Raw genomic sequence first — 16,941 nt, forward strand, 5'->3', positions numbered from 1 at the left:
GCGGTCTTCAAACTGTGGCCCTGGGGCTGGATGCGGGCCTTTGCTTGCTTTTATCCACTCCTTGGGCCTCTCACTGATAAGAGGCACTACTCTGGCAACTGACAACAATAATGGGGTGCGATTTCTCACACTGACACCAATTATTGGGCACTATTCCTCCCATTAATACCCAATGATGGAGCACTATTCCTCCCAATCATACCCAATGATGGAGCACTATTCCTCTCTTTAATACCAAATGTGGTGATGATTATGCCCATTGATGCCAGGAAACTTTCCACTGCCACTGGCCACGCCCCCCCCCCCCCAAAAAAAGTCTGAAGGACAATAAACTGACTCTTTGTTTAGAAAGTTTGGAGATACCTGATCTAGAAGACAGAAAAATAGTCTGAAATACTTACCTTGTTCCTTGCAATAGCAGGTTTCTCCACTCTTTTCTCACCATCCTCTTGTACAATGCAGGACTGATAGAATGTAAAATCCACCAGTTGACCCAGCTATTGTAGGAGACTTTTCCTAATTGCTACCAGAGTACTGCAGATCCAGTGAGGTGACCCTTTGTCCCTGGATCCCACCAGTTGTTCACCTGTCACCAGAGCTACCCTGGACATCACTCAGAAGGATGTTTTTTTATAAGGCTAATCACTAGTAGCTTGTGTTCTGAAATGTTTTAGTGATTCTCAGATAGACTCCGTTTTGCTATAGAGTCTTATAGAGACTATGCTATGTAGCTATATGTTACTCTGATCAAGTCATAGAGATATTGCTATGGAGAGTGCATGTGTGTGCAGCTTTCATAATCAGACCCTATGGTATTTTTTGCCATCCTGAACCTGTTTTGCATTATTGCTTCTATATTGCATTTACTTGTATACAAGAAACAGGTACACTATGACCTACATACAGTAACTATGCTTCCTGCTGTAAAAGAAGAACAACGGGAACTGAGCAATTGTTCCCAAACTGTCAACATAACATTTCTTACAATGCAAGTATCCTAAAATATTTTTTGGTGATTGTTTCTATTGCAAGCCCTGTTGAATTATCATAAGAATTCAGCTTCTTAACTATAGTGTTTCAAAGGCATAGCAATGAGGCATTAACTTACATTATGGTACAACACATTCAGGCAATGGCAGCACTAATTGGATAGTGCATGGCATGCATAACTGAATCAGCTTTGCAACTGATAAGATAGTTGTTCCCTTGAGAGAAAAAAAAAGAAACGTACATTCAGTGCTCAATGCCATCAAGGTGATTGGTGATCTGCCACAGGGAATATAATATATTTACTCATATTTACTCATCTATAGTTGCTATAGTAGTTTTTTTATTGGCATCTAGAGACAGTGTGGATTTTTGCTGCATCAAAACTACCTATTCAACATCTAACATGAATAACTAAAAGTGGCTTTAGGCACACCTTTGCCAAAAAGCATAAACATAAGGGCTCAGGCAGCGGTAAGGGCACATTTATAAAGCCCTGTACTCCACAAAACTGGCTTAGATCTTTATCTGCTTTAGGACTCTGATGCAGGCAAAGCTCCATTTATTTTCATGAGTGGAAAAAATGTTAAAGGGAGAGAAGAGCTCAGACACACCCTGACCCACATTTTATGAATTATTTGTAAATTTAAGGCATAGTGTGGTGTAATGCCTGTATTGTCTTGCAGATTGCAATATCCATTCTGCTTTTTAATAGGTCCCTAAGATTGTAAACATAGCCTGTTATGGTGCTGTCTAGTGTGCTATAGGATGATTGTTCAGAAAAAAATAAATCCAGAACTGAAACTGAACTGCAAGAATGCTATATTTGTTAATGTACCACAGCTTACCTTATGCACACCACATATCTTGTTTATCCACTATGATCCTTGAAAGATCTGACATAATTTATTCTGCCATCTGGCAATTACGTTGCATTGAATTTTAATCAGCATAGCTAGCGCAATGTCCACTTCTCATGTTAGGCAGATTCTCTATACCCCTCCTCCATATCCACAGAGACAATCACAGGTGGGAGTACAGCTCTTATTCACGCCACTCTGCTTGTTGAAAGCATCAGAATGAATGTACCTTCACCTTATGTACACACTGTGATGTGTTCTGATGCATCTTTTATATGCCTAGATTAACAATGAAGTTTAGGATGAATGTTCCATGTGCCCAGGGATGCAAAAACACAATAATGTGGTTAGGCCTTGAAGGGAGACATAGAATTCAAATACTGCTTGTACATGATACTGCACTTGCAGAGATTCAAAATGTTTTCATATTTGCAAGTGAGTAGAACACTTTAGAAGTCTTTAGTGGCTTGATTGAAGGCTACATTAACCAGTATGCTGATATAATTAGCTCAGTGTATCTCTTCCAGGGCCATGTTGCAGGGTTTATGTTCTAACACTCACCTCCAGGATGTTCACCTTGACTTAAGCAGCTGCGAGGTAAGATGTAACTAGGTGATTGTAAAGAGCGTTTTGCATTTTTATGTAAATTTAAATGGCCAATGTTAACATGTTAAGAATTGTAAGATGTAAGATTATTTTCAAACATATATTTCTTCACCTGGAATACTGTGCAGGAATGTCCAGGTACAGAAATGTGGTAATCTTTAGACATTTGAGTTTTACTGCTGCCTTCGGGAGGTTTGGGCACTGGCAAACAAAAAACATTGTCAGCCCCTGTATAACCCAGTCTTCAACTGTTGTGCCTTGGGGTGGTTTTTTTGTTAGCTTCCTAGGAAATTGGAAGCCTTTTATTTGGCTATGGTAAAATAAAATCTAACCATATTTTTTGCAAGCTTCTTATATTTTTTTTTCTTCAGTCAAGTTACTTTTTACACAGCCATTTTTTTTCTTTGTTGAACTCAGTCAAGACTTCAAAAACCATGCTTGGGTTTGCATAACAACTCTCCGATTGTTGTACTGTCAATAGTTTTGGAGGCTGAATGAGGACCCCACTGGACTGGAATTTTGCAAGACAATCCTGGAATGTGACCTTTGAGCACTTGACCCTGAACTGTACACTGTAGTCAAAAGCGGAGCACTCTCCAGGGCCAGAGCCATGGCACAACCTCTGTTGTGACCCAGTCCCTGAAGATTTGTGTACCGAATATGCCTCTGGATGTGTTGAGGTTAGCCTGGAATGTGACCTTCAGGCACTGTGCTCTGCATTTTGATGCTTTTAAGATGTTTATATATTGGGTTAGTTAGCTGCAGTGCACCCTCTAAATCAGTGTTTCTCAACCTTTTTTCAGTCAAGGCCCCCTTTAAAATTATGGATACTCTCAAGGCACCCTTTAAAATTCTGTACAATCTCAAGGCACCCCATTCTAAAATGTAAAAAACTATTCTATACCCATCCAGTGCACCCAACGTTAGAGGTGATTTACTCTTCCAAAGCAAATATACCTTTGCACACTGGAACCGACTAGTATTCCAGTATGTCTCTCTGTTTCTCTCCCTAAATCTGCTAATGTGACCCCAGTGCTGACGGAGAGGGGCAAACAAGGAAGAAGTGCATGCACCCCACGTCCTTATCAACTGATGATGGCATTGTTTGTTAGAATGTAGGCAGCTATAAGGTCATAAAAGTGCACAATGAAAACCTGTGGCTTTGTGTACTAAAAGGCAGGATTGATCCACTTGCTGGCTTGTATACAATTTTTGGGCATTTTGCCAAGGCACCCCTGAAGAAGCCTGAAGGCACACCAGGGTGCCTGGGGACTCTGGTTGAGAAAGGCTGCTCTAGATCCAGATCTGTGGCACTGTCTCTAGTGTGACCCAGAATCTGTGGGAACTACCTGACAGTCGGCCATTTTAAAACTCCCGCCACTACCATCTTACAGTCATAATGGTGTGCTCACTTTGCAGTCTTTCTCCTGCCCTTCAGCCCAGAGAAAGCTTTGTCCTGTTGCTGTTCCTCTTTCTTCAATGCTTCATAGATCAGCTAATCTCCAGTCTTGTTCTGTTGCCTGCCTTCAGTGACTTACTCATCTCTAGCTTCCCGTGGCCCTTTTTAGCCTGAGCTGCTTGGGTTTGGAGTACACAAGACCTTGCTTCACTTTGGGCGTAACTGTTTTCTGCTATACAATGCAACATGTCATTTTAAACATACACAGAGGGCAATCGCAGTGACCTTATCCCATACTCCCCCTTTGCTTTTAGGAGTGTTTTCTCTGTGCTCCAGAAAGACCGGACACCTGTAACCTAGGTTTGTCCTCATTTAAGTATTTTATATCTCTACAGTGGGAGGCTGAGGCCTCTCATGTGTTCACAAGACCCCTATTATCTGCTACAAATTTTTACAAGAGTCTGTACACAATTAATGGAACCATCCTAGTGCAGAGGCTCTAAGCACGTTCAAGCACCATCCATGACTGAATCAAATTCTGACCCTATTGGGCCTCCAACTAACTCTAAGCATGCCTCAGGCTCTTATTATTATCCCTTGTTCATATTTAGAGCCCATACACTCTACTCCCAAAGACTCTGCATTTCAGCAAGTTCTGTTTATTCCATATGGTTCACAAAATGACTTATGCAGTGCATTTTACCTTGCAGTTGGAGGATTATCCTGTTATTCCAGGCATATGTTGGAGATGTTTCAGCTTTTAGAGCAGGTTCAGCTGGACAGACCTTCCCAATCCACACAGTATTTAAAATATACCTCTGTGGGAACTGGAAACAACCTACAGAATCAAGGCTCCTCCTTTCTACCCACTGTATTTCACTGTATTACTGTATTTCACTGTACATCTTTCCAGGTTGTTTGAAAAGAAAAAATAAAACACAGTTATGAATGATTACAGTGAGTGATCAGTACTGATCAGTCATTGAGTTCATTTAGGAAAGGAAGGGACTGGTAAATGTGACATATTTATCAGACCTTTCCCCACTCTACATCCTGATTGATCCTATTGTGTGCTTGCAGTTGCCAGTGGGAAGGAGAGGAGGAAAGGTGGCAGTACTGTGGGGGTGGGAGCACACAGGGGGGCCTAGGCAGTAGGGGAAGTGTATGGTGTACAGGGAGGGTAATGAATGCAGTAGGAGGGGAAATTACTAGGACTGGTCCCCCATTTGGCTCTCTCTGTTTGAGCTGAAAGTCAGTGTGAGGAAGAGGAGATGAAGCTAGCTTTCAGCTGCTGCAGAGAGAGCCATTGAGGGGACCTGTTCCAGTAATTGCTCCCCTAGCCCCGCCGATCACCATCTCTGCCCACATCCAATTCACCTATCTGCCTAGGCCCCCTACAGGAGGACTGGTGCTACTCCCTTATCCACGGCCCTGTCCCTACACCTTAGAATCTCGATTTCCTACACTGGTAGGAATCTATTCTTGGAAATGGTATTCTATTTGATCATGTGTTACTCCCTGCTTGAAAATCAATTTCCATCATGAGAGGCTGCACTGCTTGTGGTGCTGGACACTCATCAGATCTCATGAGGGTCTAGTGACTTGCAAGATCAACAGAATCAGTTTTTACTACTCCCTTACCTTTTAAGAGCCTGACTGTTCCATATACTACAATAGTTTGGACCCTGGTGTACTTTCCTGGCATTCTCATTGTTGTGTGCTCAGGAAGCATTCACTACAAAAGACAGTGTCCTATATACTCTCAGTTTTTGCTAAGCCAAAGGTCCTTTCATATACACTGTTTGAGTATAGCAGATTCTTTCCCATTCACTTCTTAGGGGTTTGTGGGATTGTTTGGGAACTCCATTTCATGTAGCCCCTTCTTATGCTGTCCCTTTTGAGTCTCCTTCTGAATTGGAGAATCTGATATTTGGGCAAAGCACTAAGCTGGTCCTTTTGAATCTAACCATTGGCCAAATTCTTGTCAGAGTAGGAATTATCCCTTTCCCTCATCCTGGGAGGATTTTCCTAAATGATATATCATCTTGTCTACTCCCTGAAATTGATTATATGGAGCAGACAGCCTTGCAAGTTGTCAGGGAGTCCCTCAGTTGGTCAGTCTTTATTTTAACCTCCACTGGACCTCATCTGGAGGCCTGATTTCTGCCTCTAAACAATGTTACAACTCCCCCTGTAACTGACAGGACAGGTAGTTTTTTGTACCACCTGTTTTCAATATGGTGAATGATCGGTTGTCCTGCACATTGGTAATTGAGGCTAATCATTTGCTGTTTCCCTTCAGTGGTATCTACCTGTCCTGAACTGGAGCACCAGCTTGAGCCGCCTTCTTCATATTTGATTGTCCCTTCGTCATCCTACCTTCATTCAGGTGCTGATCTGTTGAGATTACCTGGTAGTATGCTCTCCATACCTATTGGATCTCTCAGCAACTATTGCCCACCCAACTGCTTTGGACATCCCAAGTGTCGAACAATTACTACATTCCTATGTCCTTTAATGGATGATAAAGAAAATAAAATGTCTCTACTTACTGTACAATCTTTTTCTTGAAGTCTATTGAGGGAGGCAGGACCCTTCTGTGTTGTTGGCCTTTTGTACTTCTTTTTCACAAAACTGGAACATGACAGTTGGAGGTGGTGTTGTACAGGGGCTGGCTTAATGTTTTTGGTTTGCCAGTGCCCCAATCTCCTGAAGATGGCATTATAACCCAAATGTGTACGAATTACTAAATTGCTGTAGGAATTCATACACATTTGTGTATTTACAGTAAAATCTGTTTTCTTCAAGTCAATAGACTTGAAGGAAAAAGATTTTATGGTAGGTAGAAAAATCTTATCCTATAAAATACCCCGGTTTGTTATTTCACATTACCACTTACCTGTACATATACTTCTTAATGCATTGTCAATTAATGCTATACACAAAGGCAGCTTCAGCTTTCATGAATCTTTAGATTTGGTCATTAAATTGTAAAATGTGCTGCCATTTTCATTTTTAGCTTTACTATTTCTAAATTAATATTTGGACCTTCATTATCATCTTTCATGTTCTGTATGTTTTAAATTTACTTTATGACTACTTTGAAAACCAACTAATGCTTCCATATGGTTTCAGTTGCGTGCTGCAGGTGCTCAGATATTGCAGGACCATTTTCCTCCTATCAGCAGTGTTGGAAGCTTGAATATATCTGATAATGGTGAGGAGTGTTCTGTTTTAATTACGTATTTTTTTCTGCTGTCCTTGCTACATATACTGTACTCTGCATTTCTCTTCTATTCCTCCCTAGCCACTGATCACTCTGATCCCTTCAGTTTTTCTCAGACTCTCTTTTTCTTTGGAATCCTTTCCTCGTGCTGTTTTGCATATCTTGCATCTCCATACCTTCAGACCTTAAAACTCTCCTATAGCTAAACTTGTGAAGCATGCATAAAATCTGGGTTAATATATTATCTTTACTGACCCACCATTTTGTCCTTCCCAGTCATAACACTCAAAAGATTTATGAACAAATGTACAAATAATCTACTGAATTGTCCCATGAACAGTAAACGATTGCAAAAAAAAAAATACTTAAAAATTTACTAAAAATGCTCATGTGGAAGCGTTACAATGTAGGGAATTTATCTATAATAGTATATGACAGTTTGATTATCTAAAAGATGTAATAGATATGTGAAAATATAATTTGTTCTTGAAATCAACTGTATCTCTCTGATTTCTGCCTTATGTCAATGGGTGGTCTTATTAATTTTATAATTTGTATTTTTGAATTATAAGATAATGCAGGGTCATAATTTCTACTTTACCTTGTTTATGCTGCACCTGTTTTTTGTGTGCATTTGTTGCTCTAGATTTTTTATGCATCGTTGTTATGTGCTCTTGGTTATAACATTTCTCATTGCAGCTCCAAAGGTGCTACAGTATGTAAATAATCATGCTACTAATACTATTGATATTCATTTTTTTTTTTTTGCTACGTTGCTATACATTTATTTCCATATACATTATTTTTTGGTGCAATACTTCACTTTAAAAATAAATCCTATGATTCCTTTTTCATTTCTGTCAGGCTTGGATTCCCATTTGCTTTCACTTGTACCAGCTCTGGGCAGAAGTAGACACCTTAAGCATCTCTCCCTGGGCAAAAATTTCTCAGTTAAGTCACGGTAAGGATATTTTCTGTTTTGAATAAATCAAATTCTATTCCTGCTATCTTACATTATATTTTATTAGTATACTAATATACTGTAGTGCTGCCCCCTTTGTATAAAACCTTGGTGTAAATTATATCTGTATAAGCATGACATGTGATGATGGGGTTGATTTACTATACAGTATGTGCAGGGTTTGTTCCCTTAGTAAATGGAATGTTCACTAAAAAAAAAAGATTTTGCCTTGTACCCTGACTGATCAAATTGAAAAGCATCGCTTTTTTAGTAAACTAAGAAAGCATTCCATACTACACTTAGCAAGTGAGGCAGTAGCAATTTGAGAAAGTTAAAGTCCACACTATGATTGACTTGTCTTGTCTTGGCTTGTCTCTGACAATAGGCACTTCTTCAAGACAAGTGGCCCCACTAGCTATTCCTCCTCCTTTGTCTCTTCATTGGAAGCAGATGACCAGGCCACATAGCACGATTGGTTGCTATGATGAAGATGACCAGATCACATAGCATCATTTGTTGCTGGGACTCAAGCCTCTGGGCTGCACAGCATTGTTGGTTGCTAGGATGCGGGCAGCCCAGTTGCCATCACTATAACAACCAATGGCCCAGCTGCCTGCATGCTAGCAACCAGTGATGCTGTGCAGCCTAGCCATAAACATCTTAGCAATCAATGACATTGTGCGGCACAGTCAACTGCACCCTCACGTAGCAGTGGTCTAACTGTAATTAGAATGGAAAGGTGGCATCTAATGACACTGTACAGCTCAAAAGCCGATCACAATAGGAGAAATAAACATGAACTACAGTCTGTCTAAAAAAAAGAAATTCCTTCTATCTACACATCTAAACTTGGCCTCTCTTAGCGGAAGAGCAGAAAAGCTGGAAAATAAGGAATGAAGAATGCATGTTCTTTACATTTCAATACCATTTTGTTGGAGAGGTTATTACAGGTATTTAAACATGAATGTATAGCGCTACCCCCTTAAGAGCCGTTGAATATTTTTGAGTTCCTTGTCTGTTCTGGCCTGATTTGAAAGCACAGCCCCTGCTGACACCACCGTAAGACGTTGACCAGGAGAATCCCCTGGCCCTGAGGCCAGTTCACATATATGTGGATTGCAAAACCAGTGTATAGTGTTGGGCTGCTCAAACTACATCCACTCTAATGAGAACTAAACTGTTGACATAAACATATATATGTGCAAAAACATGAAATAATCACTTGACAGTATAGGTTAGAAATAATAGTCCCATAACGTCTCTGTAGAATTATTGGTGAAAAATGTTTTCCTACTGGTGAATGAGCCCACTATCCTGGTGCTGTAAATCTTTCAAACAGTGTGCACCACCGTAGTATCCATAATTTATAGATGGACTGTCACCTTCATGTATTGACCGGTATATAAAGACAGGTCAAACAGGCATCTCCCCTCTTAGTGGGGGGAAGGTATATCCTCTCCTCTGATGATAATCCACCTCTCTTTGTGGCCACTGTATCCTCAGTGCTATCCCTTTATCAGCATAGCTGGCTCTGTAGGTAGAACTCACAACCATATAAAGCGACCATAGTGCAGCACGTTTCATAAAATCCACAAATAATTTATTTAAAATTACACTCACATTTGACAGTAGTAAATCTCACAGAAAAGAATAGCTGCAAACTACAGCTAAGAATGTGCAGCGTCTCTGACCGTACTAGCTTTTTTCCGGCTCTGACGTCACCTGGCTCCTCCCTATGCGTATCGTCACTAATCACATGACTTCCTCAGGGACTGCACTCCTTGGGGCAGCGGCAGCCATCTTAACCACAAGCGCTGCATGTACCTGGTGTCGGTCATTAGGCACATATACATGTGAGTGTGGTGTTATTTCTGTTACTATAGGCACCAGCACCTTTTCACTTATCTTTTGGTTTTCAAGAAATCGGAAATTTTTTGTATTTTCTGGTGTTCATTTATTTTATTTATTTCTTGCATTTTCACATGTGGCAAATTGTTTAGTAATTTTGATTCACATTTTTTAGCAGCGCGATCTATATACACTTTTATAGTGCTGTGTCAATTAGCTGTGAAACCTGAGCTTCAATCCGCACCGCACATGTGTGAATCAGCTCTGAAATACAAAGTAACCACACAGTTTAAGGTGAACCAATATTTTGATTGTATTCAGATCAAAGTAAAAGAAATAGGACAAAGACAAAAGAGATAATAGCAAGCATGTACAACAGTTAGACACTCTACAAGGCTCACCCAAAATGTCCTGCAGGACCAGAGTTTAAACTACAATCTCCGCACTGAGATATCGTTCCCAAAAATGAGCTGAAATAGGCTATCAAGAGTTTAGGCTAAATCACTTTTGGATTCTCAATGTCTGGGCACAGGGTTTAAATCAGAAGATGCATATACAGATGCTAATGTCTCCTTTAATATCACCCTAGAGTATAAAAAAAAAACAACTCTTCTGCGTGCTCGTTGGGGCCCTAGTTGGTGCACATTAAGTTTGGGGTCATTTTTGTTTGAGATTTCTTGAAGAAGGAAAAACACAGTAGAAAGAAAATTTTCCCCTAACTGATGGTAGTGGAACTAGAAAAAGGTCTCTTAATGGAAGTAGGTGAAGGCAAGGATCAGTATAGATTAGGAAGGGGCAGGAGTAGACTCCAATAGAATTTGTATTCCAATAGGTAGGGAATTGATTTGATGCAGCCAGTTGCTTTATAGCTATAAAATATTGGAGGTATTACCAGTGTCACTGTCCACAAAAACACATGTGCAGCAGGAGTCCTGCATTCAGAGCAATGGGGGGGAGGGGGGGACAACAGTATTGAATTGGGCTAAAAAGTCTGTGTTTCAAGTGGTAGACTGTGATGCAAAGTGTACTGTACTGAAATAACTGAGAAAAACAGCAGGATATCTGGTAAATGAAGGCAACTTGGGTTGTGGAACTCTCTCACCAGGCCTGGTCCTCTTGGTCTCTCTAAGAATGGAATGATACTGGTCACCATTCAACTATCTGTCTGCCTGCAGTGTCAGCTTCTCCTGCTTGTCAACAACACCAGTGATCTGTAGTCCTTCCTTCTGGCTCTCCGATTTAACTTGACCCTCAAAATCCCATGCCAGTGTCCAGCACACATCCTCCCTGTCACACAGTTTCTCTCCTCCCTCCGGAAAATTCTAGAGATCTTGGTTATATAGGCCCTCGCCCCTTCATCAGCTCTTTTGGGAAATATAGTCTGCTTTCAGTCTATCCATGCACAATAGTCCTGCCTTCAACATACAAGTTCAATAATGCCTTGCGATACTCAAGTCTGTTATAGCTAAACTGCAGAACACGGCCATCTTGTGGTTAATCAACATCCTGCAAACAGTAACAGTGCAGTGTGTTACAAATTGTGTATGAAATTGTATTTGTTTTTTATTGCTTATGAGTGTTCTTCTTTCAAATTCTCACTTAGTGTCCTTGAAGAGATTTTGCAGAGGATTGTAAATGTTCTTCAGGATGAAGACTGTGTAAGTGTTTCTAAGATATGCACACCTACAAAACATAAAATTGTTTGCAAGGCAAATGTTTCACTCCACTGTAGACTAAAACTGTTTTCATGATATAGATATTGTCATAAAAGTAGCACTATGGCCTCCCATTAAATAAGTGTTGCAGCACTTAAAACAGTATTATACCAAAACCAAAAATGTAGCATATTTCAGCATACTAATCATTAGATGTGGCAACTGCATTCGTTTTCTTTATTAGGCTTTCTTCCCCTCTGTTTTTACCCTGTGATCTGGCCAGTAACACACCTCCTGTATTAGAGTGCCCCCACTCTGGATGAAGAGTACAGGGGCACCTTTGGATAGCAGCATTGTCAGTCTGGAGGAGGGGAGTGTTAGATTGACTAACAAGTATAGATACCAGAGGCGGACTGACCATTTGGAAACTCAGGCACTTACCGAGGGCCCGTGGTTAGTGGGGGGACCCATGAGATGCCCCTGGTACCTTTTTCATAGGCTTTTTTGAGTTTGGGCAAGGACACAGGGGCCCCATGATCCCCTATTGCCCGGGGGCCTCATGACTTGTCAGTCCGCCCCTGATAGATACACTAAACACATTGAAGCCAAGCTCCAGCTAACACTTTATAGGCAGTTACAGCAACAGTTACAAAACAACAGTTTTTTTCCATTTTGGGATAAAGGTTTTACTTAATAAATAAATCTAACCATTGTAAGCACCCCTGTCAGTGTTAAATTGTTTGTCTCATCCCTCTAACTGCTACATTTGCAGGATAGATTGTTCTTTTGAAAAAATTAAAGACTTACTGGCCAAATCACTAGATGAAAATATAGGAAACAGAGCCTAAACAGGAAAGCTACTGCAACCATCACATCTAAGAATTGGTCATTTTTATTACTGCTTTAACCACTTCCCACCCAGCCAGATATATAAGGTTGGGCATGAGAAGCATCATTCTGAGAGGATGTACCTGTGTGCTCACACATCCTTAGGGCATGCGGCAGCACGATCTTTGATAAAGTGTCCCTTGGACACAGCAGTTCACAGATTGAGGAACATGGCCAATATCACAGAGTTCACAGTAACAGTAGTAAACAACAGCTTTCATTCATCATGCCCTTGTTTACTTTTGTGATCTTTTTGATTGGTCGCAGTGATCATATGGTACAGGGCCAATGAATTTCATAGTACTAAACACAGGCTAAACACAGGCTGCATGAACGCAGCAGATTGCTGTTAGAAGTGATTGCGTATAAATTTGTCCTACCCTTTCATCTGCAAACCCCACCCCTTTATCTTTAGGCTCCACCTCTTCCTATTAGAGCTCCGCCCACTGACAACGATGGGCGCTATTCCTCCTACTGACACCAATGATGGGGCACGATTCCTCCCACTGACACTAATGATGGGGCACAATTCCTCCTCCCACTGATACCAATGTTTAGGGCATAATTCCTCCCACTGATACCAATGATGAGGCACTATTCCTCCCACTAATACCAATGATGGGGCACTATTCCTCCCACTAATACCAATGATGGGGCACTATTCCTCCCACTGATACCAATGATGGTGCCCCATCATTAATGTCAGTGTGAGGAATAGTACTCCATCATTAGTGTCAGTGGGAAGAATCGTGCCCCATCATTGGTGTCAGTGGGAGGCATAGTGTCCCATCATTAGTGTCAGTGGGAGGAATAGTGCCCCATCATTGGTGTCAGTGGGAGGAATAGTGCCTCATCTTTGGTGTCAGTGGGAGGAATAGTGCCCCATCATTGGTGTCAGTGGGAGGCATAGTGTCCCATCATTGGTGTCAGTGGGAGGAATAGTGCCCCATCATTGGTATCAGTGGGAGGAATAGTGTCCCATCATTGGTGTCAGTGGGAGGAATAGTGCCCCCTCATTGGTGTTAGTGGGAGGAAAAGTGCCCCCTCATTGGTGTCACTGACACCAATGAGGGGGCATTATTCCTCCCACACTGACACTATTGATGGGGCACTGTTACTCCCACTGACACCAATTATACTTACATCGCTGTGCTGACCCCTGCTCCAGCCCGGGCTCCCTCCTTCAGGCACAGACACTTACCCATCAGCTGTCTTCCTTCTCCAGCTGCTCCTTCACTCGATCTACAATCTTCGCGCTGCCGCTCAGCTCCTCCTTTGCAAGCTCCGCCTCCTCGCCTGTGATCACCGGCGAGGAGGCGAAGTTTGCAGAGGGAGGGACAGGCTGCCATAGGCTGCCCAGTGATCCCAGGGGTGTGGCCAGATTCGAGGGGCAGCTTGTCATCCCGCCCGCATCACAATCAAGATCCAGGAAGATGAAGACACCGGATAGACACCCTCTGCACCCTTCCTCCAGCAGCGCCTTGTGGACCAGATTGACGTGGGACACGGAGTCGCGGACACAGGTAAGACACAGCAGCCCCTGTCCCGCCGTGCCGCCCCCCTGAAAAGTGCTGCCCTAGGCAAATGCCTTCTTTACCTCGTGACAAATACGCCCCTGGTGAGGAGGCATTGCAGCCACTTAGACCCTGCACAAGTGACCCCATTCACTTGAATGGGTCAAGATCAATGGGCATACAGAGGGTATAATTCCTGCCACAACTGCAAAGAAAACCATCACAGCCATTGCATGTATACTCTCCCAGCCACTGCCTCTGCAGCTAAAGGGGATAATGGCTGAAGGGCAGTAAAACTGCAGTCTATCCATTAGGTTTTTTAGTGCAGTCAGCCAGTGTCTCCAATCACCAGCACAGCAGTCACAGTGTCGCCAGACCAGCTAGAATCAGTGTTCCTGATTGCCACCACACCAGAGCAGTGTATGTCAGCAACAGTGTTCCGTATCACCTCCACACCAGTTGTAGTGTCAATACACCACTGTAAGTGAGCAACAGTGTCCCTGATTGTCACCACACCAGTCCTTTTGTTACCATACCAGTGTAAGTCAGCGTTAGTGTTCCTGATTGCTGCCACGCAAGTCCCCATTGTCACCAGACCAGTGCAAGTCAGCAATAGTGTTCCTGAGCACCACTACACAACTCCTACTGTCACCAAACCAGTGCAGCCAGCAACAGTGTTCCTGATCACTGCCACACCAGTTTAGTGCCTCTGCCTGCTACCTGTACTGACTCTGGCCTATTTATTGACCATGTTTCTGCCTGCTGCCTGGACCGATCCTTTGCCTGTTTGCTGGCCATGTCTTTGCCTTCCCTCTAAACTGACCCATCTGCACATCCGACTGACTGCGTTTCTGCAAGACAACAGTCCCAGCCATACCCTGCAGACAACTATACTACTAGAAATACAGAAACTCTTTTGTTCTTCCTTCTTCAGCCTCCTGTACTTCCTGGCCAGTGAACATGGTGTTCCTGAAGGCAACCAAGTACCAGTAGGCTAGGCTTGATTGGCTTATAGGAATGGGGACTGCTCTAGGTGATGCTACACTAAGCTATATTCCCTGACCACTTGTACAGAAGCAGTCATTACAGCACATTGGTTTTCACACAATTGGTTTATTTGTGTGCTACACAAGATACAATGTCCAGTACATAATCAGTCCAAATAATGAAAATGTCTCACACATATGGTATTGTAGAATGTGTTTTGGGTTGAAATTCTAAGTACACCCATTTTGTGTGTAAAAAATATATATATTTTTATAACTTGGCAACTTTGTGTAAAAAAATTAATTAAAATTGTCTTTCTACATTTTCCAAAAACTTATGGAAAAATACTCAACATGCCACTTAAAATATACCTTGAGGTGTTTACTCTCCAAAATATGGTCATTTTGTGGGTGTGTCTACTGTCCTGGTGCTCCAGGGCCTCCAAAAATGTTATAGGTAGTAAGGAAATTAAATGCATTATTTATGCCCCTATATAGTAGCCTGAAGATGCTCCTTGGATTTTGGGCCTCTCTATGTGGTTAGGCTGTGAAAAAGTCTCAAATATGTGGTATCACCAAATTTGGAAGGAGTAGCAGAATGTATTTTAGGGTTAAACTTCTATGCCTATGATGTATGTTAAAAACATCGTATTAATTGACAACTTTGTGTAAAAAACACATTTTAATTATCTTTCCTGCATTTTCCAATAACTTGTGTCAAAAAAATAACAAATTTCAAAAGACTCACTATGCCTTTCAGAAAATACCTTGGGGTGTTTGCTTACCAAAATGTGGCCGTTTTGTGGAGATTTCTCCTGTTCTGACACTTCAGGTACTCAAAAAAATGATAAGTAGTCAAGAAATTAGATGTATAATTTATGCTCCTAGAAAGTCTAAAGGTGCTCCCTGGATTTTGGGCCCATCTGTGCATCTTGGCTGTGAAAAAGTCTCACACATGTATCATCACTACACTCGGGAGGAGTAGCAGATTGTGTTTTGGGGTGTACTTGTAACTATGTCTATGCTGTATGTGAGAAATAACTTGTTAATATGATAACTTTGTGAATTAATAAGAATTGTGACAAAACATTACAACTTCAAATAACTCACCAAATCAATATTAATAATTTTTACTTTCCTAAATAGGGTCAGTTTGGGGGTATTTGTACTGTCCTGGCATTATAGGGCCTCAAGAAATGAAATAGGCAGTACATCAGGATTGATTGTTTTTCAAATATATAAACCATAGTTTGTAGACTCTATAACTTTCACACAGACTAAATAATACACACTGATTTCAATAATTTTTACCAAAGTAATTTAGCCAAATACATTTGGCCTAAATGAAGAAAATGTATTTATTTGCAAAATTTTATGACAAACTAAGATAAAAAATATTTTTTTCAAAATTGTCAATCTTTTTAGAGTGTTGCAGGAGTAACTATCATTCAAAGTTTGACAGCAATGAAATCTGAAAAATGGCCTGGACAGGAAGGTGGAGGGGGCAGTGTGTCCTTGAAGTGGTTATTTATCAGTGTATCTGCACTTACAGTTTTCATCACTGCAAAGTCCCACAAACACATGTTGGTCCTGTCAGCAAAATTAACCTAACGTAGTTTAGAGCTACCCCGAAGGAGCTGCTGAATAAGATGGGTCCCCTGTTCTTTGCCTTGGCCTCCATAAGAACTTCATCCCCTGTGACACTCTAGGTTGAATGTAAAACGCTTGCAATATCACAGAAAATCACTGCAAGTAATACCTGTAACCAGTAATAGTATAATGTCAAAGAAAACAGGCACTGGGCTCGTTAGCAAAGGAAAGCTCAATATATTGTCACCAACATGGTTGGTAACAAGGCAAACATGAAAATGGATTAACGATGTCAATAACACAATTTAGCTTACAGCATGATTAGTACTAGGGACTAGGCATAAGATTACACTTGGCATTTAGATCAGCAAAACAGGAGCAAGTTCACCTAAAGTACATCAGTGGACAGCAGTAAAGCTTG

General features: G+C 41.4%; 1 protein-coding gene across 4 annotated transcripts in view; it reads left to right on the plus strand.

Annotated features, from left to right (window-relative positions):
* The window catches only part of CARMIL3 (capping protein regulator and myosin 1 linker 3), a 104,971-nt gene that overhangs the window by 45,465 nt on the left and 42,565 nt on the right, over positions 1-16,941 (plus strand). For all 4 annotated transcript variants that reach the window (XM_089678183.1, XM_089678182.1, XM_089678181.1 and 1 more), the window contains exons 17-20: positions 2,375-2,444; positions 6,988-7,069; positions 7,943-8,039; positions 11,491-11,545. In XM_089678183.1, coding sequence (XP_089534309.1) covers positions 2,375-2,444; positions 6,988-7,069; positions 7,943-8,039; positions 11,491-11,545 — 304 coding nt within the window. The remainder of the gene's footprint in view (positions 1-2,374; positions 2,445-6,987; positions 7,070-7,942; positions 8,040-11,490; positions 11,546-16,941) is intronic.

Source organism: Staurois parvus, unplaced genomic scaffold, assembly GCF_062004578.1.
Source record: "Staurois parvus isolate SC_StPar_1 unplaced genomic scaffold, SC_StPar_1.0 ptg000199l, whole genome shotgun sequence".
In the NCBI taxonomy this organism is placed as follows: Eukaryota; Metazoa; Chordata; class Amphibia; order Anura; family Ranidae; genus Staurois; species Staurois parvus.